At 44.5% G+C, this 25,316-nt stretch overlaps 1 protein-coding gene across 1 annotated transcript in view; it reads right to left on the minus strand.

Annotated features, from left to right (window-relative positions):
- Nucleotides 1-1,996: 1,996 nt before the first annotated feature.
- CFAP52 (cilia and flagella associated protein 52) overlaps nucleotides 1,997-25,316 on the minus strand; it is a 30,114-nt gene continuing 6,794 nt past the window's right edge. Inside the window, exons 5-14 of the mRNA XM_077833781.1 lie at nucleotides 22,608-22,707; nucleotides 22,150-22,266; nucleotides 12,535-12,635; nucleotides 11,123-11,293; nucleotides 6,807-6,955; nucleotides 5,982-6,127; nucleotides 4,990-5,141; nucleotides 4,428-4,530; nucleotides 3,299-3,410; nucleotides 1,997-2,172 (exon numbers count right to left, since the gene is read on the minus strand). Of these exons, the coding sequence (XP_077689907.1) occupies nucleotides 1,997-2,172; nucleotides 3,299-3,410; nucleotides 4,428-4,530; nucleotides 4,990-5,141; nucleotides 5,982-6,127; nucleotides 6,807-6,955; nucleotides 11,123-11,293; nucleotides 12,535-12,635; nucleotides 22,150-22,266; nucleotides 22,608-22,707 (1,327 nt within the window). The remainder of the gene's footprint in view (nucleotides 2,173-3,298; nucleotides 3,411-4,427; nucleotides 4,531-4,989; nucleotides 5,142-5,981; nucleotides 6,128-6,806; nucleotides 6,956-11,122; nucleotides 11,294-12,534; nucleotides 12,636-22,149; nucleotides 22,267-22,607; nucleotides 22,708-25,316) is intronic.

Here is a 25,316-nt window from a genome sequence, read left to right on the forward strand (position 1 = left end):
TGGGGCCCCAAGAACTCAGAGTTCACAGGGCTGGGTACAATACCAAAGTGTAAATAGCTGGAATGGAGCTAGCACCTAGGAACTACAGCATGGAGGGCAGAACGCTCAAGGCTCATCTACGCTCAGAGTCACAAAGGTGTGATGTTGCACCGATGTATTTAAACCAGTGCAGCTTTTTGTATGGCCCCTCTACATTGGTTTAAAGACAGCTTTTTTAACGGGGCAAGCTAAGCCAATATAAGAGTGTCCACACAAAACGCTGCTGCACCAGTTTAGTTGAACAGGTGCAGCATCACAATGCAGGTTAGGTGTAGACTGTGCACTGTGCTCACAGCTTTCAGTTCAGGTCATCACTGGTTAAAGAAACTGGCACTGAGCAGCCTTGCTTTACTTGCATTCTGTAAAGAGAAGGAAACAGAGTCTAGCAGTTAGAGCACTCCCAGACCCAGAAACCTACTTCCTTGGGGTCTAATCTGCACTTCTCCACTGACTCAGCGCATGACCCTAGCCAAGTCACTGCCCCATGGTATGCCTCTGTGTCCCCCCTCTGTAAATGGGGCTACCTCATGGGGTTCTGAGAGTCAGCTAGTGCTTGGGCAGTGCACGTGCCCTGAGATCCGTAGGTGCAAGGTAACGTAGGAGTGCAATGTTACAGCTCCATACCTGAGGGCAAATGGACAGCTACAGGGAGAAGAGCCTTTCGCTCCTGGTTTGCTAGCTGAATTCCACACCACCTGGCATTAGAGGGATGGGAGCTTCTGATGGATAGTGGGTGTCTCTGTGAAATGAGGCAAATGGGTCTCCCCACAATGCCTATTGGACAGGTGTCCATATCACAAAACCGTCACCCCAAATGGCCCTAAGCATTCTCCTTACTTACTGACAGATGAGGCCAAACATTTCATAGGCTGACCTGCCATCACCTCTCCAGAATGGATACCCATTGATACCCAGGACAGCACAGGAAGCCCTCACTGCTACTGCCCAAGCTGTTACTGCCCTGGAGGGAACAGGACCTTCAGGCTCCAGGCCTGCCAGCTCAGCAGTACATTCACTGGGTTTTGTTTCCATTTGCATGGCAGCAGCCCACATGTTTAGATTCCTTCCTTTCCAGCTTTTGACATTCCGGGGGTTTGATCCTGTCCTACAAGCCATGATGAACACTGCTGCGCAGCTGGTAAAACCTGCTAATGTGGCTATCGCTGCAGAGCATCAAGCCGTGAGCCTGCAGAAACAGAAGAGGCAGGACTCAGCAACTTAATCACATCCCACAGGATTCCAGCAAGAGCAGAGAAGACATTTAAGCAGGTGAGTTTCTGTACCAAAAGGAGCTTGTGTTAGAGATTTAAAACCAGCATGTGCACGCCCACCCACACTGCCCAAGGACCCTGATCTAACTGTAGCACAAGTGACAACCATTCTAGAAGATACCTGAAAATCAGGCCCCTTTGAGGTGCGTCAAGTAGGGCCCCCGCAATATAAGGCACCCCAAAGCCTCATGCACCTTTGAAAATCTTGCTTTAAAAAATCTGAAATCGAGTTGCTCTGTAAGTTACATTTCGGAGTTGAAGCAGAAAAGGCTATTTGCTTATTCAGAACCAAAGGAATTAAAAATGAACACAGAAGACCATATTTACATGACAAGCGATTCATTGTGAAGGAGACAGACAGATCTAGAAAGGTATTTGGACAGAAGACAGCAACAGAACATAAGCACTTATAGAACTGCCTGGGCCTGACTTAGAGCAAGAAGGAGCCCCCCCACTTTAGTGGAGTCAATGGGAGCTGCAAGTGCTCAGCACCTGTGAAAGTCAGGCCCATCAGTCTTATTGGACACCAGAAAGGATCTCTGAAGGGCCTGGTTATTTCATACTAGCGAATACAAAAACAATGTCTCCTCTATTAGTAGGAATGTTTGCATCGTTTTAAGCGGTGTCAGCTGTAAGATCAAAGCTTTCAGAAGTGGCATATGGCCTCGCAGCTTCTGTGCCAGGTATCAGGAGGAGTGTGGGTATTTCCATCGCAGGATAGCACCATCCGCGCTCACGCTCACAATGTATTTATTCCCAGGGCAGATCCTGAGTCGGGTGATGCTGCCACTGTGACCCATGCCGACGTGAGTCACCTCACCCTCATTATAGTCCCATACCTTCACTAGGTGATCGTCACCACCTGCATTGGACACAAGGGAGGACAGATGGTTACATGGAGCCTGTGGGGCTTCTGAAAGAGCCACTCGCTTTTTGTTCATGGTGAAAAGGCAGAGGAATGTCCTGGCTTTGAGATAGGAAAAGGGTGCGATACAAGGTCCTGAGCATTGTGGTTGCAAAGGACTTTTTTCCCCACTAGAACCAGTGACTCTCTGTATCTGGGACCAGCACAGTGCTTGGCATGGGCTCCTACACTGACAGAACCCGATAAGCTATATTCAGAGATACAGCCACCCAACAAAACTACAAATCTTCAGCAAGATTTTCCTCTCAATGCTGATTTAACAGGTTAACCTAAGGGAGATGGTCCCAGTACATAAACTGCAACTTTCACCACATGCCTGTCCAATCACATGGCTCCCCCATGCCACTCCAGTGTTAGGCTCAGAGGATGAGTGAGAATGGCTAGGGATGAATGCACCAGTGCTTAATTCAGGCAGCTGTAGAACCAGCGGGGGGTCATCCTCCACTTTTAACCCTCCAGAGGGACTCCCACATTACCAGAGAGATTTCCAGGCTTCTGGAGAACGGATGCTCCCACAAGCCATGAAAGACCAAGGATCAAACTCATCCCTAGTGCAACTCCACTGAATTCAATGGCGTTTCACCAGGGCTGAAAATAACTCCATACTTTCTCTATGACAGACTGGTTTTTAAGGACCTGATCCTGGGAAGTGCTGAGTGCCCTCATCTCCAAATCATAGAATCATAGAATATCAGGGTTGGAAGGGACCTCAGGAGGTCATCTAGTCCAACCCCCTGCTCAAAAGCAGGACCAATCCCCAATTAAATCATCCCAGCCAGGGCTTTGTCAAGCCTGACCTTAAAAACTTCTAAGGAAGGAGATTCCATGATTTAAATGGGAGCTGAAGGTGCTCAATGTGTTGCAGGATCAAGCCCATAGTATCTTTCCAAGTATTTCCCTTTAGTGATTCCTTTTCTTTTCCTCTTGACATATTTGCAGGATCTCATTTTGTTCTTTCTTGCCCACTTTCCTAATCCCTCTGAGGTCCTTTACATTTTTTCCTCTGCTTCCTGGGGGTTCTTTTACATTGTTTCCCACCCCCCACCCCCGCCATCCTACTTGCCTGTAACAAAGTAAGTCCCGTCTGATGTGATATCCATCCCATTAATGGAGCCAGTCAGGGAGCCTTCCAAATTTCTGATTGCAGAACCATCAAATATTTCCCAGTATCCAATCTAGAAACAAGATCAGAAATGAGAGATCACTTGTACAGCACCGGTGTGAAGATTTCCACTGCTTCTGGAGGATAGTGTTAACCTGGACTGTGGTGAACCTAAATTGTAAGTTACTGAAGTGCCCAATTCTCTCCCATATAACAACTGCCTTTTGTCACGGAGTCCCCGGGTGATGCTCTGGAACTGCTCCCTACGAAGCCAGTCGGGACTTTGGGGAAGTCTCCTTTCAATGAGCAGACTGTCTTCAGGACACACAACTTCCACCTTCCTGGGTCTGACCTGAGAGCATTCAGCATCCTCTGCCCCTCCGTGAGCTTTCCACAGCGAGTCCGCCCAGGCGGGGTCCTGGGGAAGCCAGAGGGTCCTGCACCCCAACTCTGCACTCAGACATGACTCTCAGCCAGCCAGTAAAACAGAGGTTTATTAGACAACAGGAACATGGTCTAAAACAGAGCTTGTAGGTACAAAGAACAGGACCCCTCAGCCGGGTCCATTTTGGGGGGCAGTGAGCCAGACAACCACGTCTGCACTTCACTCCATGTCCGCAGCCAGCCTCCAACTGAAACTCTCTCCAGCCCCTCCTCCTCTGGGCTTTGTCCCTTTCCCGGGCCAGGAGGTCACCTGATTCCTTTGTTCTCCAACTTTTTAGCTCTCACCTTGCAGGGGTGAAGGGCCAGGCCACCAGTTGCCAGGAAACAGGGTGTTGGCCATTCTCTGTGTCCAGACCCCTGCACACACCTGCCCTCTAGGGCTCTGCAATGATCATACCCTTATCCCACCCCCTAGATACTTAAGAACTGCCTAGGGGAAACTGAGGCACCCCCACAATATTCAGAGGAAACATTAAGAACAGTCCCGCTTTGTTACACCTTTCTATCATGGGAAAGCCCACACTGGCTTGATAAGGGCCTGGCATGATCTGATTGGAAGCTGAAATCCCTGACAGTGACAAGACTTGCTGTCCTGTCCCCTGAGGTTCTGAGCTACTTCAAGATGACTTCGTGCAGTTGTGCCTACCTTTCTGTCTGTTCCACTGGTGATTATCTGGAACTCCTCCGGATGGTAACACACACACTGGAACAAGGTGTTGGCCAGGATCATCTGATTCCTCATAAAACGTCTGAAAAATACCCCCAAAGCAGCCTGAGCAAGAGCTTATCAAAACTCATCTCTCTCTTCCTAAGACAGCTTTACCTACTGTGGGTGTGAGGCATCTCCCGCAGGTAACACTCCACCACATACTGGTCTGCGGATAGGGTTTCATGAGGTACAGATAATGTGGAACTCATTTGCCAGGGGAACACCCTCCCACAGGCTATCCATGCTGTCTGTTCTCCCAACTGCGCCTCCTTGGTTACCTCACAAAAGGCCTTTTAAAGCAGGGACTGGTATCATAGTGGCAAAATCTTTCATTTCTGGACCCCATGCTCAGGGGAACTTTGGCTGCCCAGGGCACCCTGTGTGTGGGGTGGCTCTGCCGAGAGCTTTACAAGCACACCCGATACCCAAAACCTAGCAAGGTCAGAGCCTTGGCGTAGCTGAGAAGTGCTGTACTGCTGAGGAGGAATGATCTCCTTACACAATATCCCAAATGATGCACGTTCCATCGATGCTGGCTGTGACACACTCCCGGTTGTTCTTCTTAATCTTGATGCAAGATACAGCGGATATGTGCTCCTTCAGAACTTCCTCCAGTTTGCGAGTATTCTGACCAATTTCCCACACCCTCACCTGCAAAGCAGCCACAAACACCTTCGTAATGCATGCTCCTTACTGAGCTAAAGTTGAACCAAAAGGGATTCCTGAGCTCGGGGTTTCTCCTGAAGCATTTGATGGCATCTCCAGCGCATGGAGCTGAGTGAGATGCTGCATTTCATGCATTGCTTCCATTTCTCTGGGGATGAGTGAGGGCAGAAATACAGATCCCTGAACTCAGGACCAAATCCCACTCCCATTGAGGTCTATGGCTAAACTCTGGTCTACCTCATTTTTACAAGGATTTGGCCTTAACAGAATTAAAATGTCGATTGAAAGTCAAGTTCACCACTCATGGAGCCACAACAGATTAATTTAGCCTCAAATGTACAGCTAAAAGGATGCAGGATCTGGTCCTGTCTTGAGTACCAATTTTCCTTCTAACACAACTTTGGTCACTCTTGTTGCCAGTCTAGGTTGCAGAGCCAATAATAGATTATATTTATAACCTTGACTTCTGCTGCTTTCAGAATACCAGACAATATTCCTATTGTGAAAATATACCTCTACAAATAATCTCTTCTATTACAAATCAGACTATACCTATTCTTTTGACTGACAAATGGGATTAAGAGGCATGTTCAGCATTGGAAGGATTTACTACGCCTGGCATGCCAGGAGTAATCAGAAGGTACGGCTCCATGTCACACTATGAGCAAGTGGGAAGATTTACTTACAGCAGACACTAACATTTTGTAACTGAGCCTTGTGCTTAAGTGAGCCAAGCAAAAATGATGCTCAGGTTCTGCCTAGGTGGTTACTAGTTAGAACGGCAACAGCACAAGTCAGCCGTGAGAGATTTTAGGCACATATTACCTGCCCTTCACCTCCTCCACTGATGATCCTTTTACAGTCACTTGTTGCAGCGATGGCTGTCACGCCCATGCTATGGGCATGGTCAATCACATACATGAGTCGGCCAGTCTCTGGTGTGAAGGCACGGATTTTCCCATCATTCCACGCTGATGCAATATGGAAACAGATCACCCAGAAGGTCACTTTCTTTATATTATTGTTCTCTTCCCTGTGCCCCTCCCCAAACCCCCCTTCTTTAAAAAACAAACAAAAAAGAAACTCCACAAAAACCACAACCTCCTTCACACTGATGCCCCTATTAGCTACCAGCAAACCCACTGCCAAGTATATGAACACAGAGCCATAGTCCCAGTCCGCAGGGGAAGATTTCACTCCCTCTACCTAGGGAAGAAGGTTTTGGTGATGATGGAGGGGAGCACGATCACTCTCAATAGGGGGACTCCTGTAGCTCCACTGCTACCATGCAGCAGAAGGCACTGGCTAGGGAATATACGTAAAGGTGCACCACACCCTTACCCCACCTCAGCCTCAACCCACGACAGTGTGATGGGAACTCCAGGAACCTTGACGCTAACCTGTGCCGGAGTTCACACCCTCTATGTATGCTCCCCAAATCCTGCCCTCCTCGCACACCATGTTGCCTGGGGTTTGGCAGCTGTGGAGCAGGGTTTACTTGGCTGACCATAAAGAGAAACCTTTTAGTCACTGCAATTAGTTGAAACAATTCCAGGCTTTGGTCCCCCCCCCATTCTATTAGAGCCTACTTCCTTAAAAGCGGGCAGCAATTTGAGGCTGAATCTAAACACAGAGCTTCCCAATCTTTACCTGAAATAATGCTCTTGCCGTCTCTCATGAAGTCTATGGCATGGCAGGTCATATTGGGGATCGTGATTCGTAAGAGCTCCTTGTTTTCTGGGGTGTGCCACACTCGGATGTCATTCTTGGAGCAGGTGGCAAACAAGTCAGAGGTTCCCCTGGGGAAGGCAGAGAAGCAAGCTACTGAAGGCCAGTGTTGGGGAACAGTTTCCTCATTAAATCTTAACTCCCCCGGCATTGCTTCGCTATCTGATGTTACTAATGTTCAACTACAGCCTTTCCAGTAGGGGACACCATAGTTAAGGCGGAAGGACCATTGTCATTTTTCACTCCTAACTTTCTGCTTTTGGGATGAAACTTTCCAAGCCTGCTCTCCCCTCAAAGATGATTTTATGGGAAGTAAGCCCCACAGTCGTATTTCAAAGCTTTTTGCTTTAAAATAGAATGATCACTTTTTTTGGCCCACATATACTAAAAAAGGATGAAACTTCAGATGTTGTGCACAGCCAGCCCTAATAGAAAAAACAGTGGGGTTTGCTCTGGCAAGAGTTTTTTTTGTTAAGTATTCCTTGCACAATACAATCAGGTAGTGTCATAGCTACGTATGTTGAATATCTACAGAATGGTCGAATTTTAGATCCACAGCGTGCATAAAACACACTTTTGCAGCTCTAAAATGCTGCAGCTGGAGGTTTTCCTTTTTCTCTCCCAAAAAACCTAAACAAACAAAGAGGAAATGGAAAATCAAATACATAGACCATTGGCAGATGTAAATGGTCACTGAAGTCAACGAAGCTATGACCAATAACACTAGAGGAAGATCTGCCTTGTATTACCGCAACACAACTTTTAGATTGTGCATTTGGGCACCAAATGTCTGGAAATGAAAAAGTTACATTTCTCTGTCAACAGCAACTTACATTTTGCATATAATACAGTTTCATTAGTTAGGGTATTAAATGTATACCTCAATAGGTACAGTGCAGAGAAGATTGATACAAGAACTGACAGGTTAATTTCCTGGGTTGCGTGTGTGTAAATTTGCAGCCCTAAGCTTTACGATAAATTTGGCTACATAGATACTATAAGAAACATTAGAATATGAGTGCTTCCAAATTAAGAGGGCTGGATAAAAGAAAGGTTTGTTGATTCCCCAGGACTAACATCAGGTGCCAGTGACAGGCTCCTTGTTGTCAGGATGCATTTCTTAGCCCCCTTAATGGACCAGGAACACTGTTGGGAGAATTAGACAAGGCTGCAAAAGTCTGCTGAAGTGTATCTCACAATGAGGCACGAGCCTTCACATTTTTAGGTTCACAGAATAAAACCCGATCAATTTATCTGGAAAGCAAAAATAATGTATAAAAGATTTTAGTTGTGTTTAAGAATTTACACATTTTTCCTTCTACCTGATGTGCGGTCAGAAGCCTCATGATATTCCAAAAGAGGGAGAAGTTACATTTGAGAGTCCGCTGGATCCTAATGTTTATAGACACTCTTGGGATAGGGAAGGGAACTGGTCTCCACCTCAGTGAGGGCAAGTCACAAGAGTTCTCATGCCCATGCTGGTGGCAGTCACCCTCGTCTGGGTAGAGAGGGATATCCAGATCACCAAAACAAAGGGGTAAGATGCTTTAAAACAAGCAAGTGGCTTTTCAAAAGAAAGCAACACTTATTTTAAAGCACCCCAATTTTTGGTGATGAGATTAAGTGCATATGCAATAAGGTGGGATGTTAGTTATGTACAAAAATAAGCAAACAGTGCATCGCACAGAGATGATGTAGAGTGAGATCTAGAAAACAATCTGTCAGGAGTCACTGTCTCCCTAGCACCCCCTCTTGGCTGCTGACCCACTCCTTCCCAGTCAAAGCTACAGTCCAGCCCTCTCTCTTCTCAACTTTGCCTTTTTATTTCATTTTATTTCTCTGTCACAGTTACTGGATATAGAACATTCTCTGTCCCACCTGAGCTTCAGACAGGTTTATACCATAGTCTCAAAACAAACAGAAAGTCTTTTACCCAGCGGGGCTCGCTACAGTGTACTCAAGGACTCTCAATCAGCCTTTCACCTGTGTTCTCATCTCTCTTCTAGGGAACCCTCGTGGGAGCCTTCCCTTCTCCTCAGCCCACCTAGGGCTCCTGCCAGAGCCTTTCCAGGCCTCTAACAGCTTTCCCTCACTTCCTTACCACTGAGCTTCCCTGCTGACCTTTAGAGGGGCCAGCTCCTTCATTAGGCCTGACCATTACCCACAGATGGGCTGGACCATACTCCCCTTAAAGGGGCCAGGCCAGCCGGAGACACAATCACATGCCTTTTGTTCAACATCCCCATCAACACCCAGCAAGAAGAACCAGAAGGACAGAGAAAACAAACAGTGACACATCAAAGTAGAACTCCTTTCAAGCCAGGCATCCTTGGATGCTTTATAAAACAGGATAACATTAGCAGTTGAAGTATTTTGGAATAAGCCAGGCCAGAGAATCAAGTTTAAGTCTGGGTTTCAAAGCCTGGGAGATGCACTGTTCAAAAGGAGATAACAGAGAAGTAATTTTCAAAGTATAGGTAGTAATAGAGTCCTACCATGATCTCTAAACCCCACTCATCTGAATGTCTTCTTCACACAATGTGTTAGTCAAGGGAGTGCATCAGATTACTGCAAAGTGCTAAACGATTTACCCATTAAGCTAGAGATGTGCACAGGACCATCCCTACCCATATGCAAAGTATGCAGCTGTGTAGGGCACCAGGAGCCCCAAATTTCCTGGTGTCCTACACAGCTGCATGCTGCTCCAGCCCCTTCTCCACCTCTTCCCCATGGCCCTTGCCCCTGCTCCGCCCCAGTCCAACCCTTCCCCTGAGGACAGTAAATGGAGCAACCCAGCTCCAGGCCTGCCCCCATTCCGCTGAGGGTTGCAGCAGGGGTTGGGCCTGCACTCACCGGCGGTGGTAAGAGCGACCCGGCCCCAGCCCTCTCCGCTCCCCTGGCTCCCAGCCGCGACGCCGGTGAGTGTTGGGGGGTGGTTCCGCCCTGCCCCCAAATCCCAAGGCTGGGAGCTAGGGGAGCAGAGCGGAGTGGGTTGCGGCTGGGTCACTCCACTTCCCGCTGCCCTGTGAGTGTGGGGTCAGGCTCGCTCTGCAATCACCAGGCGGCAGGAAGTGGAACGACCCAGCCCCAAGCTGCTCCGCTCTGCCAGTGAGTGCTGGGGGGTGGTTTCTCCCCTGCCCCCCAAGCCTGCTCCTGCCCCCCTCCCCGCAGAGGCCTGGGGGGCTGCGTAGGGCACCAAAATGGCTAGGAATGGCCCTGGATGTGCAGGTCTGTACACTGGTGTAAAGTGAGGGGTTGGAGGGCTTTTTGCATTTCTGTTTTATATGCTACACGTTTTGCTGTAACTCAATAGGACTTGGCACTTTATGTCACAACAGCAGCATGCCAAAACTCAAAACCTCCCTCTGGATCAAATGCCACCCTCCATTTGCAGAGCGAGTGACTGAGCTATCACTTTTATGAAATGTCATGATCCTAATATTCACAGCAAAGAGGAATTTTCCTGTCTGTTCATGAGATGAATGTGAACAGAAGGCACATCTGTGAAGTTAGCACCATGCATCATGAGTCCTGAATTTAATATAACATGCCATATTGTTAAACACACAATTACAAGTGATGTTGATAGACCCAAAGAGTCTGTTCTGACAACAGTGCTAGTCAATATTAGATGACGTTCTAGGCATGAAGTAGGTTATAGCTCACATAAGCTTATGCCCAAATATATTTGTTACTCTTGAAGGTGCCACAAGGACTCATTGTTTTTACTGATACAGACTAACACGGCTAACCCTCTGAAACCTGTTCTAGGCACTGGATCAGAGAGCAGGAATGCAGCCATGTCTGCAAGTATAGACCCCATTCAACTCAGTAAATGCAAGAAACATTGGAAGACACATGAAATTTCAAGTTTCACATTAATCGGGGCCTGAATGGCCCAGGGATTTCCTAGCACTTTTCCCAAGAGCAGGGGTGTTAACATCAGTGTTTATGCAAATTGGAATTTGCATAATTACAGTCTGCCTACTTAAAATTCTCCATGTAGATTCAGTTGGAGAACTTATTTTTCACTTCCCCAAGCTGAACTGCTACTGACTACCACACCAGATGGGGCTGCATTTCAGTGGTGGAGGAACAGTTTCTTATATGTAAATCAGTGTGGCTTTGGGAACCTTCTGCATAGAAGGTGCTGTACAGATATCTTCATCAAATCGACAGCTTGCTCCCCCACCCCATCTTTTTCAAGAACAAAAATGCTCCCTTCCAGTCATACTAACGATGGAAAAATGATGTCGTGGATGGCCTCATTATGACAGGTGGCAATGAGCTCCTCTTTAAACTCATTGTAGTTAAGGCGATAAATCTGGGACTCTTCTGTTCCTACAAAGAACTGGTGACCTTGACCTCTGAGGGTGAGGGAAGTGACGCCACCTTGGACTTGAATTTTCCTGTTAAGACAAAGCAGAAATTTGCACTGATGTGGACCTTGATTTTTCTTGCCTCTCTCTCCTCCCCACCTTGTTTTTGTTTGGCTTCTGCTGGTATACCTTCCTCCCACCCATGTGCCACATTGGTCATGATATCAACAGGCAGAAACATTGTCAAGTCCAACATGCCATTCTCAGCCATCTTTGTTTGCACTTCATGCGATCCTTGGTATTTTAGGGATTGTCTACATGGGAAAATAACTGTAATAGCTATGGCAGAATATTCTGCATTAGCCGTCTGTGTGGATCCCCTTATTCTGCACTTAACATACCTTTGGAAGTGGATTTAAGCTAACGCACACAGAAGCACTCAGTGTAGAATAAGAACATCCACATGGGGAATTAGTGCGGAATACCTATTCCACTTTACATTCACAGACTAGTTTATTTCACAATAGCTTCCACATGTAAACAATCCCAAATTTGCCAGGAATTGAGAAAACATACACACACACACACTCACTCTGTTCGACCAGGGGTATTGTGTAAACACGCCTTTGTTTTCTCTCTTATTAGAGGTGCACTTAATTAGCATAACCCCAAGGAGTATTCTAGGCAATTTTGAATTCAATGTTTGGGGCATAGTTTAAATCACATATGACTACGTTATCAAAAGGGCACACCTAGGTTGCTTGTGGGAAACTGCCCGTAGCTCTGTTTTCCATGCACACTGGAATGCTTTGAAAGTACTTAGGCACACAGTTTTGATACACTTGTCTACACAGCTAGTGGCATCCAACATCCGCCTTCAACCACTTCTCTTCTTTTTTTTTTAAAAAAAAAAAAGATTTCAAGGGTGCAGACCTCCAGCTGGTGAAATTGATGTAATTTCATTGACTTAATGGAGCTATGTCAATTTTGGATCAGTTTAGGAACTGACCCAAAGCCTTTAGAACTAAATGTGGTCATTTAAAATGAATAACAATCATTGGCACAAAGTTTTCTAAATAAATCAATAAAAACATTCATCATGTTTCAACCAGTCACTATTTCATTCTGCAAGATAAATGCTGTCCATTTTGACAGTGTCTACTTGTGTTTGGAAAACTGATACATTGAGATTTCTCTCTTATTCATTTACTAAAAAACCCTCAGCACTGGAAGTTAGTGTGTGCCGTGCAAAGCGAATACTACTGCCCCATTATGTTGCCACTCTGTGGAAATACCACTCACCCTCCTGCTGCTTTGATCTACAAACTCACTTGATCAGTTTGTAGTTTGATCCTTTACAGAGAGCTACAATCCCTCCTCCGGTGCTGACTACTAAATCTCCTGTCTTCAGCAAAAGCAAAGCTGTGACTCCCTATGAGAAAACAGGATTAACACACTATTGTATGGAAGCAGAGCTGCTTTACTGGTGCTGCCATGCAGAAGAGATCAGAGAGAGTCTTTGTCATGCTCCCTGCGGTGGCGCGTATGTTGCTCATGAGCTGCTTTATTAGAATTGCCCCACTCCGCTGCTAAAAAGCGGTCCTTCCAAAATGAAAAGGGAGACAACGTTTATCAGCTAAAGGTATATGAACAGCTAATGTACAAACTTTAAAAAAGAGCAAGAAAGTAATGACAGCATTAATCCTATACAAAGGGACTAGGATTGAGCGTGCACACCCATGGATAACCATTCTAGCACAGAATACATGCATCCTTCCATGGATGATTCTTTTATTGGCGTTGAAGCAACACAGGGTAACTCAGCCTAAGCTTTCTCCCCCAAAGCTCTGCTTCGGGTTTTCTGCACGGCCTCTCTGTCCCAGACCCTATGGCTCCAGAGGACCACTCCCACCTCCCTTTATTGATGGTGGGGTTAACAAGCTCTTCCTATCACTGAGAGCCCTCTGGAAGCAGTCAGCATTTCAATAGAGGGGTCCGACACCTGCTAACACGGGGTAGGACAACAGAAGAACCTACTGCTCTGTCAGAGAAAGGAAGCATTGTCTACTGGCGAAAGCACCAGACTGGGAGTCAAGAAATCAGTTCTGTATCCAGCTCTGGCACAGATTTTACTGTATGTCCATAGAGAAGGCAGACCAGCTCTCTGTGCCTCAGTTTTCCTGCTTGTCAAATGCGAGTAATCTGGGCTGCTGTGACGCTGAGTTTATTAATGTCTAAAGATCTCCAAGATCCTCTGAAATAAGGTGCTGTAGAGAGGAAAAATACTAGTATTGGTCCAAATCCTGATGTCCATCCTCAGCAAATCCCCACTAATTTTAGTGAGAGTTTTCACCTCAGTAAAGAGGGAGTAAAAACTGAGTGAAGATGTCAGGATCTGGCTCATTATTAAATGAGGTCATTTTCTTGCTGTCAAAAATCTGGACTGTGAACTAAGTTCTATTGCTAAGCAAAAAGTGTGCTCCCAGCATGTCATCTCCATTCCACTAAGAGAGCGGACAACTCCATTGTGGGCTGGTATCTGCCAGCTCCAACAGGACAGTGCCCATACTGCAGTATCTTCAGCTCTTACAATTCCTGTCATTCTCACTTATAGGATTCAGTTTAGTTCCCAAAGCCCTCTTTACCCTCTCACTCGCTGCTTTTCCTTATGCATGTCTCTGACTGTTGCATACAGGGATGTAGTGCATGTGTCAGTTAGGATCACTTCAACTCAGAGCTCCTATAAGTGGTATTACTGTGGCTGTGTTTTGTGCAACCATGTTTCTGGAAGCTTACCGCAGAAACCAGTTAATGCCAATATCCTCCCATCTCCCCCTGCCTTCTCTCCTCTACAGTGTTTCACTGAATCACTTAGCACAGAGCATGTATCTGCCAACCCTTATGATATTACCAATATTTACAATATTTGGTGTTTTTCCTCAAAGCCCCAGCTCCTTGGGATTACGTGAGAACCTCAACTTTCATTTTAAAAACCTGTACTTTTCTAACACTCGCCGTTGTGGGAAAACCGCATGAAAATGTGAACTCTCAAAGGTCAAAACCCAGAAGGCAAATAAAAAGAACCCAACATTTTTTAAAACGGTCTAATCTTTAAGCCAATCCCATGGTTTTTGAACACGTGAGTTTGGCAGGATTGTATAATTTATTGTGTCTGAGCCTACAGTACTGGTATTCCCAGACCAGCTCCTCTATACATATTAATCAGGCCCAACCCCGATTAGCTTCCAAGATCAGACACATTCAGGGCAGTATGGCCACAGACAGCAAGTTTGCAGGTCCTTTGAGTGGAAATGATTAAGGTTCTGTGGGAGTTACGAGGGGAGGCCAAGCCAGAGAGGAAAACAGAAAGCATATTTGAACTGTTCAGGTCCAGGAGGGGAACTTTAACAGCATCCACACAGTATGGACTGAATGATAGTACAATTCATAAAGTAGGTTGAGTTTGGGAAGACTGCTTTGGTCCAGTTGTCTAATTGAGTGGAATCAACTGTATTAATTTTAAAGTCTTGCTTATGTTTCATGGAATATTTTTTAAAAATATTCTCTATAGAGGTTGCTGCATGTCAGATTAGCTGTATTACTTATCTGTTCAGAAAACAAAACTATTAAGCATATCTGCATGAAAAAGGGTCTTCGCTGCTATTTACATTTTTCTATTTTTATCCTCTTTGCATTTTTTCCTCTTTTTATTTCCATCTGCTCCACTAATTTATCCCTCTCTTGACATCATGATTCTCTGACATCATGAGTAATTGTGGGAAATTATGTCATACACAGGGGATGTTTTTATCATCTAGTACAGAAAAACAGTAGGAAGGAAGCCTGTTTTCATTTAACTAGCGTTAGGAAAATGACGAGACCAAAGAAAACAAACCCAGAAAATATGATCTAGAAATAGAACTGTTCTAAACAGAATGTTTTTTCAAGTTTTCTATGAGGTGTCAGCAGCTCTTTATGAGTCCTGCTATCAGATACCCATCAACTTTGCTTTTGATCTATTACTTTGCAGTGTTTTTCTGTAACAGTCCTCCCATTTCAAACACCCAATGGGTTTAGGATTATGGAAAGTGGTGGAATTACAAATCAAACAAACGATAGAAAATTTACATAATTACAGCTCTCAACTACCTGCTAATAAATTTGTGTTTTTATGGCACTCCCAATACTGCTTTAATTTTTCTAGGTATCCTGTTTAATTTTCCTAATTTGGGATTGAAACAGGTATCACAAACTGAAAATCACGGGTCTTCAACTGGTCAGAACACACAGGGTTAGATGTGTCATCATCAGTCTGATTTCAACCTTGCTTTTGTAAACGGACTTCTTTCCTGTCAAGACTGTTCTTTGAACTACCGCAAGTAAACCAACAGTTTTATAATCTACACTTGTAATTCACAACACCAAGCAATTCATATTAATGATGCAATTAATACTGTTTTATATCCTGTCATTTGCAGATGAAACACAGTCTCCTAAGAAACTGTTGTCTTGAAGTACAGTAATTACAGAGACAAATCTCAAACCAACTCAAGCATGCCTATTTCCCCATAAGGATACTTTCTCCCTTGTCCCATTCTCATCTCTTCCAGGCCTCTTTGCTGTACTGTGAATGCCTGCTCTTCACCTTCAAGTTGTTTACAGATTTTCAACAATGTAAACACTCCAGGAATTTCGAGAAAGGTACTTGCAAGTCACCCATCCCACTTTACACCTGAGCAACCAGCTTGCAATTCCTCAAACAAATATGAATAAAAATTTTTGTAGTGTTTACAGGTCCAGAATTTACTGTCTTTACAGAAAACCCTTTAAAAAAAAAAAAAAAAGCCATACAGAAAAGCTTGGTTTCAAAAAAGTTGCCAAGTGAAAGCAATGCACTTTACTATCATAGCTTATAAAACCCAAGCACTTAAATACCAAGAGATGAACAATGAAGAACCTGATTATCCTTACACTGCCTACCTAATTAGTAGTGTAGTTGTAGTCGTGTTGGTCCCAGGATATGTGAGAGACAAGTGAGTAAGGCAATGTCTTTTATTGGACCAACTTCTGTTGGTGAGAGGGACAAGCTTTCAAGCCACACAGAGCTCTTCTTCAGGTCTGGGGAAGCTATTCCTAGCGTCACAGCAAAGTGCCAGGTGGAACAGATTGTTTGGCATAAGTAGTTAGCAGGCATTGTAAGGGACCATTCAAGGTAGAGTAACTCATTAATCGTCTTTACCAAACAAGGACACTCCACCAGAGAAGTAGATCACATCATGGAATGGGCCACTCAAATACCCCAAGAGAACCTGCTTCAATACAGAAATAACACCCCCTCCCTTACTGCAAATACCTAATTGTCACCTACCACCCCACACTGGAACCCATACGGGGTATCATCAAATAACGACAACCTATGCTCAACGACCCCACCCTGAAATCTTTCCTGAACCCCACTTCTGGCCTTCAAACAATCCTCCAGCCTCTCCAAGCTCATCATCAGAAACAAACTCCCCACAGACGAGAACACACCAACTCAAATCAAAGCAGCACCAGACTCTGCCAGAACAACAGAAGCAAAATCTGCAGACATATCTCCGCTGCTACAATGATCAATACCCCCTACAACACACTTTTCAAGATTCATGGATCCTACAAATGCCTATCACAACACATGGTGTCCCTCATCCAGTGCACTAAATTCACCACCAACTATGTGAGTGAAACCAGACAATCACTATGCTCTTCAATGAACTCACATAGGAAAATGATAAAAAAAGTCAAAAACACCCATCACAGACTATAGTCTACATTCTCTCCCCATTGGAGCTCTTTTGTCTGACAGTTTCAAAGCCAGAGAGGCAAGTCTAAAATTAAAATAATAATTTCTGAAACATTTTACTGTTTCTGACCTTTAAATTTTACATGAGCCAGTGTAAAATCTACCTATAGTCCATATTGGGCAGATAGAGGGATATAAAGGTAGCTATAAAGATATAAAGATAGAGGGATATAAAGCAATATTAGTAACTTAGCTCATATTTAGAAAAGAAGGCATTTATGTATCATAATTGCAAAGAGTACTTAATTTATTCAAGAGATAACCTAGCTGTCAGTGAGACTTAACCCTACAAAAGCCAAGGCCTGAGGACTTTTCTCACATTATTTTTTGAGGAGGGGGCTGTTATAAGGTGGTGTCAAGCTCAGCTTTACCGGAGAACTCTAACTGCAACCTTTACTATGGAGAAGCAGTTGCCTTTCCATAGCACGCTTTTAGAACCAGGTCCCAGAACTCTGCTTCTACAGCTCCAAAAATACAGGCCATTGCTTCTTGAGCTAAATGGACTAAGTGTATTGTTCCAGAGAATTCAGGATCAGAACTTGAATCACCACAAGGCAATGCATTGCCTAGCCACCTGTCCATAACTACTTTTATCATCCTACTAGACACAATACTAAACAACTTTGTCTTTCAGACACCAAAACGGAGACCTAATAAACCTGAACTGCACATAAAGAATGCAACTGTTACCTCTTGGCAAACAAATTGTGGTCACAAAATATGCAGGTTCTGTGCATGTAACTTCCAATTCTGCACAAGCAAATGCAGAGTTTGTGCATGTAGCAGCTGTACACACCTATTCTGCAGAAGCAGCTCAGGCAGAGTTTGGAAAATGTACCCCTAATAGCTTCCTCCACCAGTTTGCTGTTGGATTTTTGTTACCGTCCCTGCTGCTCACGCATTTTCTCTTTAACTACAAGGTTTGCTTCCTTCAGGGACAGCACTGCCTCTGCACCCAGAGCAGCAGTGCAGATAATACTGTCATCTGCATATCCTCTCTTGCTGCTTGCTGAATTTCAGGGATTCTGACACAACAGAGAAATACATTCAGATTTCTGCAAGAGAGATTTAAGGAATAGCTTGAATTCCTTCGATATTACACTCTCCTCTGGGCATACATTGAGAAGCAATAAGGAGTCTTATAGCTATGAATAAAGAGAATCCAAGAACAACTGTACTAGCCAGAGTGTTCATGTTTAGCATAAATCCCCCGCCCAGCTATGTTTTGCACAGGATTGACCTGTTCTGGGGATTAATAAGGGTGTGTAGTAAACCAGGCTGTTGTCTGTAGGACCCTTGCCTCATTTGTTGCAGAACTTGGAAGTCATGTAACGAATGAGACAGGAGGCTGCAGGAAGATAAAGGATGGTTTCATGTTTAAGGCACTTGAATGCTGCCCAGCGGAAATGAATTCTGTTCCTGTGCCTGCCATGGAGTCCCGATGTCATGCTGGGTAAGTCTCTTAAACCAAACTTTACAGAGGTGGTCACTGATTGTGTGTTCACCATTTTCTGGGTCCTTACTTGAAATCCAGGGGTCTGATTTGCAGAAGTTCTGAGCACTTACAGCTGCTGAAGTGAGTGATTGCTTTAGCAGTAATTGATAGCAGTAGTAGGTTCTCATCCTCTATGTGGACCAGCACTATAGTGGGATGAGACATGCACTTTGCCAGTTGGTTTCATGGATATTTGTTGACAGCAGAGGAGTAGTGATACTCAGGAATCTTGGGTTCCATTCCAAGCTTTGAAAAAGAGTGTTCTCTAGTGGTCACACACTCTTCTGCCCATTTCCCCCAAGCCTGGCACCTTCTGCCTCATCCCCTCTATTATTAATAGAGGTCATCTATTATTAATTATTATTATTATCTGTATTATCAGAGTTCCTAGGAGCCCTAGTCATGGACCATGGTGCTAGATGCTTTCCAAACACAGAACAAAAAGGATGTTCCTGCCTATGGTGAGATTTACAAACCCCACACCGGAGAGCAAGGGCTTAAAGTGCAACTCTGGGCCCAGGCAGCCGCACCTATAGGGCCTGCGCAAGCTGCAGGCAGGGCTTTAGAAAGGGAGAAGAGCAGCTCCGAAGGAGGCAGGCAGTGGAAGAGAGCAGATGGTGTCCCTGAGCTCTAAGAGTCGAAGTATTGCCCCAGAGGCACCTTGCCTGCGGTCGCACTACACAGGCCAGAGGAGAACCTACAAAAGAGCACAGTGACTAGGTGTGCAGGTCAGAGACTCAAGAGAAGGGCTTTACCCTGGGACAATCAGTGGGGGCTGGGGTAGGAAGTGGTCCGATACCCCAAGAGATCGATTATAGTCACCCACCGTTGGGCCTTGGACTGGAGCTCGGTGGAGTGGGTGGACCTGGGCTCCCCTACCCTCACCCAGCAGATAGCACAACACCAGGGGCCTTCACCTAAGATGAGAGGCCTATGGGAGCAGACCTTGGTTATTCAAAGGCCCAGTGCAGGAGGGGGGAGCCAGAAACCCCTGCTTGACCACTAGACAGCACTGTGCGTGGTGGCGCATCGTTTACAGTGCCCCCAAGTACACTGACAGCACAGAAGAGCCAGGCTCCTGCTCTCAGGTCCAATGTCCAGCCCAACCCAGCCTGCAGAAACAGGGGGCAGCCATTATATGGAAAGTCCCCGGGAGTCCCTGTAGTCCTGGGCTGGAGCATGTTCAGTTGCTCTGTGGGAACGGTGCATGTGTACTCCAGTCAGCACTGGGAGCTGTGAGAAGCTCAAACATGCTCAGTGAGGGTGGAATCTTCCAAGATTTTAGCTGTTAAAATCTAGCAAGTCTCTCCTAAGCATGTGTGAAGTGTGATTTTTCAAAGGCTTATAACTTTGACAAATTTCGGCAGATTTTCATGGGAACAGCAAAAGGCAAATCCCTGATACAAAGGCCACACCCCTACCAAATTTCAAGTACCTGCTCCATAGCATGGGGGCGCTAGAGCATTTCAAAAAAAGATCACTAGAATATTTTAAGCTGGGCAAAACAAGATATTTTCCCACAGCTTTGTTCTCGGAAACAGCGGAACCAGTTTGGCTGAAATTTTCCAAAGAAAAATTCAACGTGAGGCAAATGAAATGCAGCATGGAAAATTTCAGCCCAAATGGTTTTAAAGCTTGGCAAATTATAAGTAACTGAAAACCGGGTCTTATGCTGGGAAATGTTGGGCAACCTCAATAGTAGGCAGCACTACTAGCCCTGTTACATCATGCCCACCCCCAACAGGGTCCTGCCCCATCCTGGCAATGGGAGTGGAGAAGATTTAAACCAGCCTCTGTTCCCTTTTCATCATTTACTGATAGACATTTTCTACAGCACTCTTCTCTAGAATAGTTTCGCCCCATTCTCCCTGGAGTCTCCTCCCACCACACACTAATCCGGAGCGGATTTCTGAGGGCAGAGAAAGGTGGTCTTTTACCTCCACTTCTGGGATGTTGCTAGAAACTGGGTGGATAAAAGAACGTGCTTGTTCTATCTGATGAGGCCAAGGGATATAGTCTCTCCTTTTCCCTGTTAGGCCAGAGGAGAGGTGTGAGGATGGGGACACCGTGCTTGTGGGAGAGTTATTTTCCTCTCTTTCCCCCAATTTTGCCAGTTAGCAGGACAGGAAGAGTGCTGCTGCTAACATCATATCAGGGGAAGTGTGCTGAAGACCCACTCCCACTGACAATTATTTGGCTGAATTCAGATGTCAAACATTGCCCAACATCCAACCTATTCAGCAATTGTTATATGTAATCTGGTTATCCCTACTTCTTAGGTCCTATCCAATATTACTGTAGTCCTTGGTTAAAGGAAGTACTTGTGAGCTAAGCACAGAGGAGGAAATATCTGCCAAAACTGACTTCTTCTTTCTTTGTGAAATGAAACTCCTTTGGTGCTTTTAATCTGCAATGGCAAAAATCAAGAGCATTATAATACCTTCATCTTGTATTGAAATTGATAAGGGAATCTGCATGACGGCACAAGAGCTATGGATAAAACCCAGCTTTTGGAATACACAGGGAGACAGCAGATGCTGAGCCAGATGAAGCTGAACAGAGCTGAGCCAGCGAACTCAGGCTCTGCGTCAATTACACCATTCAAAAGAAACTAATGGCACAGAACTGGGATTAGTTTCTGAATTGGCTTCAGGGAGGTTGTCAGGGTTCCCTCCCAACTCTGAGGTACAGATGTGGGAACCTGCATGAAAAACCCCCTAAGCTTATTTCTACCAGCTTAGGTTAAAAACTTCCCCAAGGCACAAATCCTTTCCTTGTCCTTGGACAGTATTGCTGCCACCAAGTGATTTAGAAAAAGATTCAGGAGAAGAACCACTTGAAGTTCCTATTTCCCCAAAATATCCCCCCAAGCCTCTTCACCCCTTTTCCTGGGGAGGCTTGAGAATAATATACCAACCAATTGCCTTTAATAAAAGTACAGACCAGACCCTTTATTTTTAGGACACTGAAAATCAATCAGGTTCTTAAAAGAAGAACTATATTATAAAGAAAAAAAGTAAAAGAAGCACTTCTGTAAAATCAAGATGGAAGGTAATTTTACAGGGTGAGAAAAAGATTTAAAACAGAGTCCCCCGCTCTAGGCGCAACTTCAAAGTTACAAAAAACAGGAATAAACCTCCCTCCTATTAAAGGGAATATTCACAAGCTAAAACAAAAGATAATCTAACTAATTTGCTTGCCTTTATTTACAATTTTTATAATCTTAGATGCTTATTTCAGGTAGGGTTTTAGGAGATGTTTTTTTCCTGCCTGGTCCCTCTCTCTGTCCTGAGAGAGAACAACAAAGAGAGCACAAACAAAACCTCCCCCCCCCTCCCCCTTTGAAAGTATCTGCTTTCCTTATTGGTCCTTTTGGTCAAGTGCCAACCAGGTTATTTGAGCTTCTTAACCCCTTACAGGTAAAGGAGGGATTTTATTCTACCCTTAGCTGTATGTTTATGACAGAGGTTCTCTTAGAAGGAGGGGAAAATGTCCCCATGTCAGTTACTAACAAAGAGAGGAGGAGCATGGGAGGCAGGAGAAAAGCTACATGAGAAGTTGGGGTTAGCAAAAGTTACTTAGAAAAAGCCCCAGAGGGATGCCACTCACCAGGCTGAACTTCTCCTTCACAGGTCCATAATCACTCATTAGTTTGCTTTTCATATACAGTTTCAGGATATCACCACTGGAAGTGCCAACATAGAAGTAACTATCATCTTCTGCCATCTGAGGGAAGGTTTAAATAAGGAGATCAGGATCAGGTCATCTGTCTAGACATTTATTCAATGCCCATGATTGTGGTGTCTGAGTGGCTTCACTTCAGCATATTGCCCAGATTTTATTTGGGATGATGTGGGTAAAGTTTATGTTCAAACACACACAGAATGTTCCAGAGCTCTGTTGAAAGTTAAGACATTTTCCTAACTAAATCTTGTTAACATTCATAAGCAGAAAAGTGATTCCCAAGAGAAAAAATGCAACAGGATAGAGCTTGCTACATTATTACAAATGGTCTAGATCACCCATAAGTCTGCTTAGCTATATAGTTTCCACAGAAGAATACTTACCATAATACATGTGATTACTCTTTTCAGCTGCCCTGTTTGACATTCTGTTGGCCGGATTTTTCGATTTGGTAGATCTAGTTCCCATACTCGAATAGTCCCACTGTAGCAAAAGAACACACACCATAATCAATTTTATATATGCAGGAGTCTCGGAAACCTTCTAATACAGCAGTGTTCAAAAAGGACATTTAGTATGTTCTGTCTGGGATCCCTAATCTTCTTAATATAGAAAGGAAAAAAGTACAATTTTAGAGAGGCAAAAAAGGAACCTGTCCTTTTTATAAGGTTAGTTCTTGATAAGTCAACATGGGTGTAAGTGGTGCAATAGAAGTTATCTGGTAGAAGTATAAACTATGCTCTTAGGGAACATGTAATGACCTAGACACCTGCCATTACTCAGAGACACATGCACTGTGTGGCCCTGATGGCTCAGGTTATTTTGGAGAAGAATAGGAAAGGGACTGTCCACGGCATCCAAGACTATTTTCTAGTACTGTAACTTCACTAGCAACACAGGAGCCACCATATTATTTATTACCCATAAAAAACTACATTAAAAGAACATTCAAATTGAAAACTCAAGCACTCAAAAGTTAGGAAATGCCAGAATGAAAGACACCCATGAACCTTAATTCAGTCCTTTTGTGCTGATGCATTATGGTCTTTAATTACATGTGAACACACTATTTTTGCACAGGACTCCAGCATCATTCCTTCTACGGGGAACCATCATCAAGCAAGTCTGTTTCCACTGGGATCCCACAGGAATTGGTTTCTGGTCCTACACTATTTAACATTTTTATCAATGACCTGGAAGAAAACTTAAATGACACAAAAATTGCAGGAGTGGTAAATAAAAAGGAGGATAGGTCACTTACACCGAGCAATCTAGAACATCAGAATGAACTTCGGTAATCAAGAGTTGCTGCTTCTGATAATGTTTTCGTAAATTTTCCATGAGTTCAAAAAAAAAAAAATCACTCTCCTGTAGCCACCTGGCCTGACCCTGTCACAACGGTTACATGTAAATGGATATGTAACGGTGACAGACCCCGGTCGTCAGTGAGCAGGATCGAACCTGGGACCTCAGTGCATAAGCCTCTACAGCATGAGCTAAAAGCCAACTGGCTGTTAGCTAAGGCTGTACAGCAGACTCATTTTATCTTGCTAAGTGGCCTCAGTGTCACTAGATGGGACAGAACACCACACCCAGAAGGTGTGTGGGTTACATATACACCTAAGAACAAAGAATGGAGGCCATACTTATAGGGAAGCAGGGAGTCCGAAAAAGATTTGGGCAGGGTAGTGGATAATCAGATGAACAGGAGCTTGCAGTGCTATGCTGTGGCCAAAAGAGCTATTGTGATCCTGGGATGCATAAACAGGGAACTCTCAAGTAGAAGCGGAGAAGTTATTTTATCTCTGTGTTTGGCACTAGTGCAACTGGTGCTAGAGTACTGTCTCCTATTCTAGTGTCCACAAATCGAAAAGGTGGTGGATAAATTGGAGCAGGTTCAGAGAAGAGCCATGAGAATGATTAAAGGACTAGAAAACCTGCTTTACAGTGACAGATTCCAGGAACTCAATCGATTTAGCCTAACAAAGAGAAGGTTAAGGGATGATGGGATTACAGTCTATAAGAATCTACATGGGGAACCAATATTTGACAATGGGCTTTCAAGCCAGTAGAGCACAATTCAATGGCTGGAAGTAGAAGCTAGACAAATACAGACTGGAAATAAAGTGTACATTTTTAATAGGGAAGGTAATTAACGATTGGAACAATTTACCAAGGGTTGTAGTGGATTCGTCATCACTAGCAATTTTTAAATCAAGACTGGATGTTTTTTTAAAAGATATTGCTCTAGGAATTTGGGGGGCAGGGAGTTCTATGGCCTGCATTATACAGTAGGTCAGACCAGATGATCACAGTGGACCCTTCTGGCCTAGGAGTCTATGAATCTACTACTATCTTATGATCAGATCATAGGACCACTACATAAGTGAAGAAAGAATGAGGATGTCAATGAGAATTGTTCTACCACCAAGGCACTGTAACAAGCAGAGAGCACAAGGGCCTAGGGATATGTCACAGTGAGCAGTTTACTTCTCTGTTTCGACCTCCTAGTGAATAGTATAACCAGAGAGCCGGCTGGGGCTGTAGAACCAGAGCTGGAAGTATTTACAATGATAAAACAGCACAGTGCCATTGAAAAGGAATTGCAGCTTCTTCGCACCTCTTCCCTTCCCTACCCCTCATCTGACCACTATTCTCAAGTCCCTTCATGTCACTCCACTCCTGTACTATTTCCGCCTCATCACGCATGCTTTGTTCCCTGAGCATTTAGTGCTCACTACATTTTAAAAACCCAACTCTAATTTCTAATTGAAAAACCCATCAGCACCAACAAGATGTGTGGATAGACTGACAAGCAAATCCGTAACCTCCTCAGTCTGCCTTCGTTGGTTATCACTTGCAGCGCTGTGTCTAAATCTAGGCTGAGAGAGCTTCAAGCAGGGACCCTCTCTTTCCTATGTTCTGTCAGCACACTTGGAGTGCCATTGCCATCATTTTCAGAAGCACCCACAATTCCTATTGATTTCAATGGCAGATGCAGATCTCCAGCATCTTTGAAAAGCAAGCCATATACAAGTAATACTATATTTAAATGTGGAAACATGACTGTTTTGCATCAAAGGGCTCTCTTA

Source organism: Eretmochelys imbricata, chromosome 14, assembly GCF_965152235.1.
Source record: "Eretmochelys imbricata isolate rEreImb1 chromosome 14, rEreImb1.hap1, whole genome shotgun sequence".
Taxonomy (NCBI): Eukaryota; Metazoa; Chordata; order Testudines; family Cheloniidae; genus Eretmochelys; species Eretmochelys imbricata.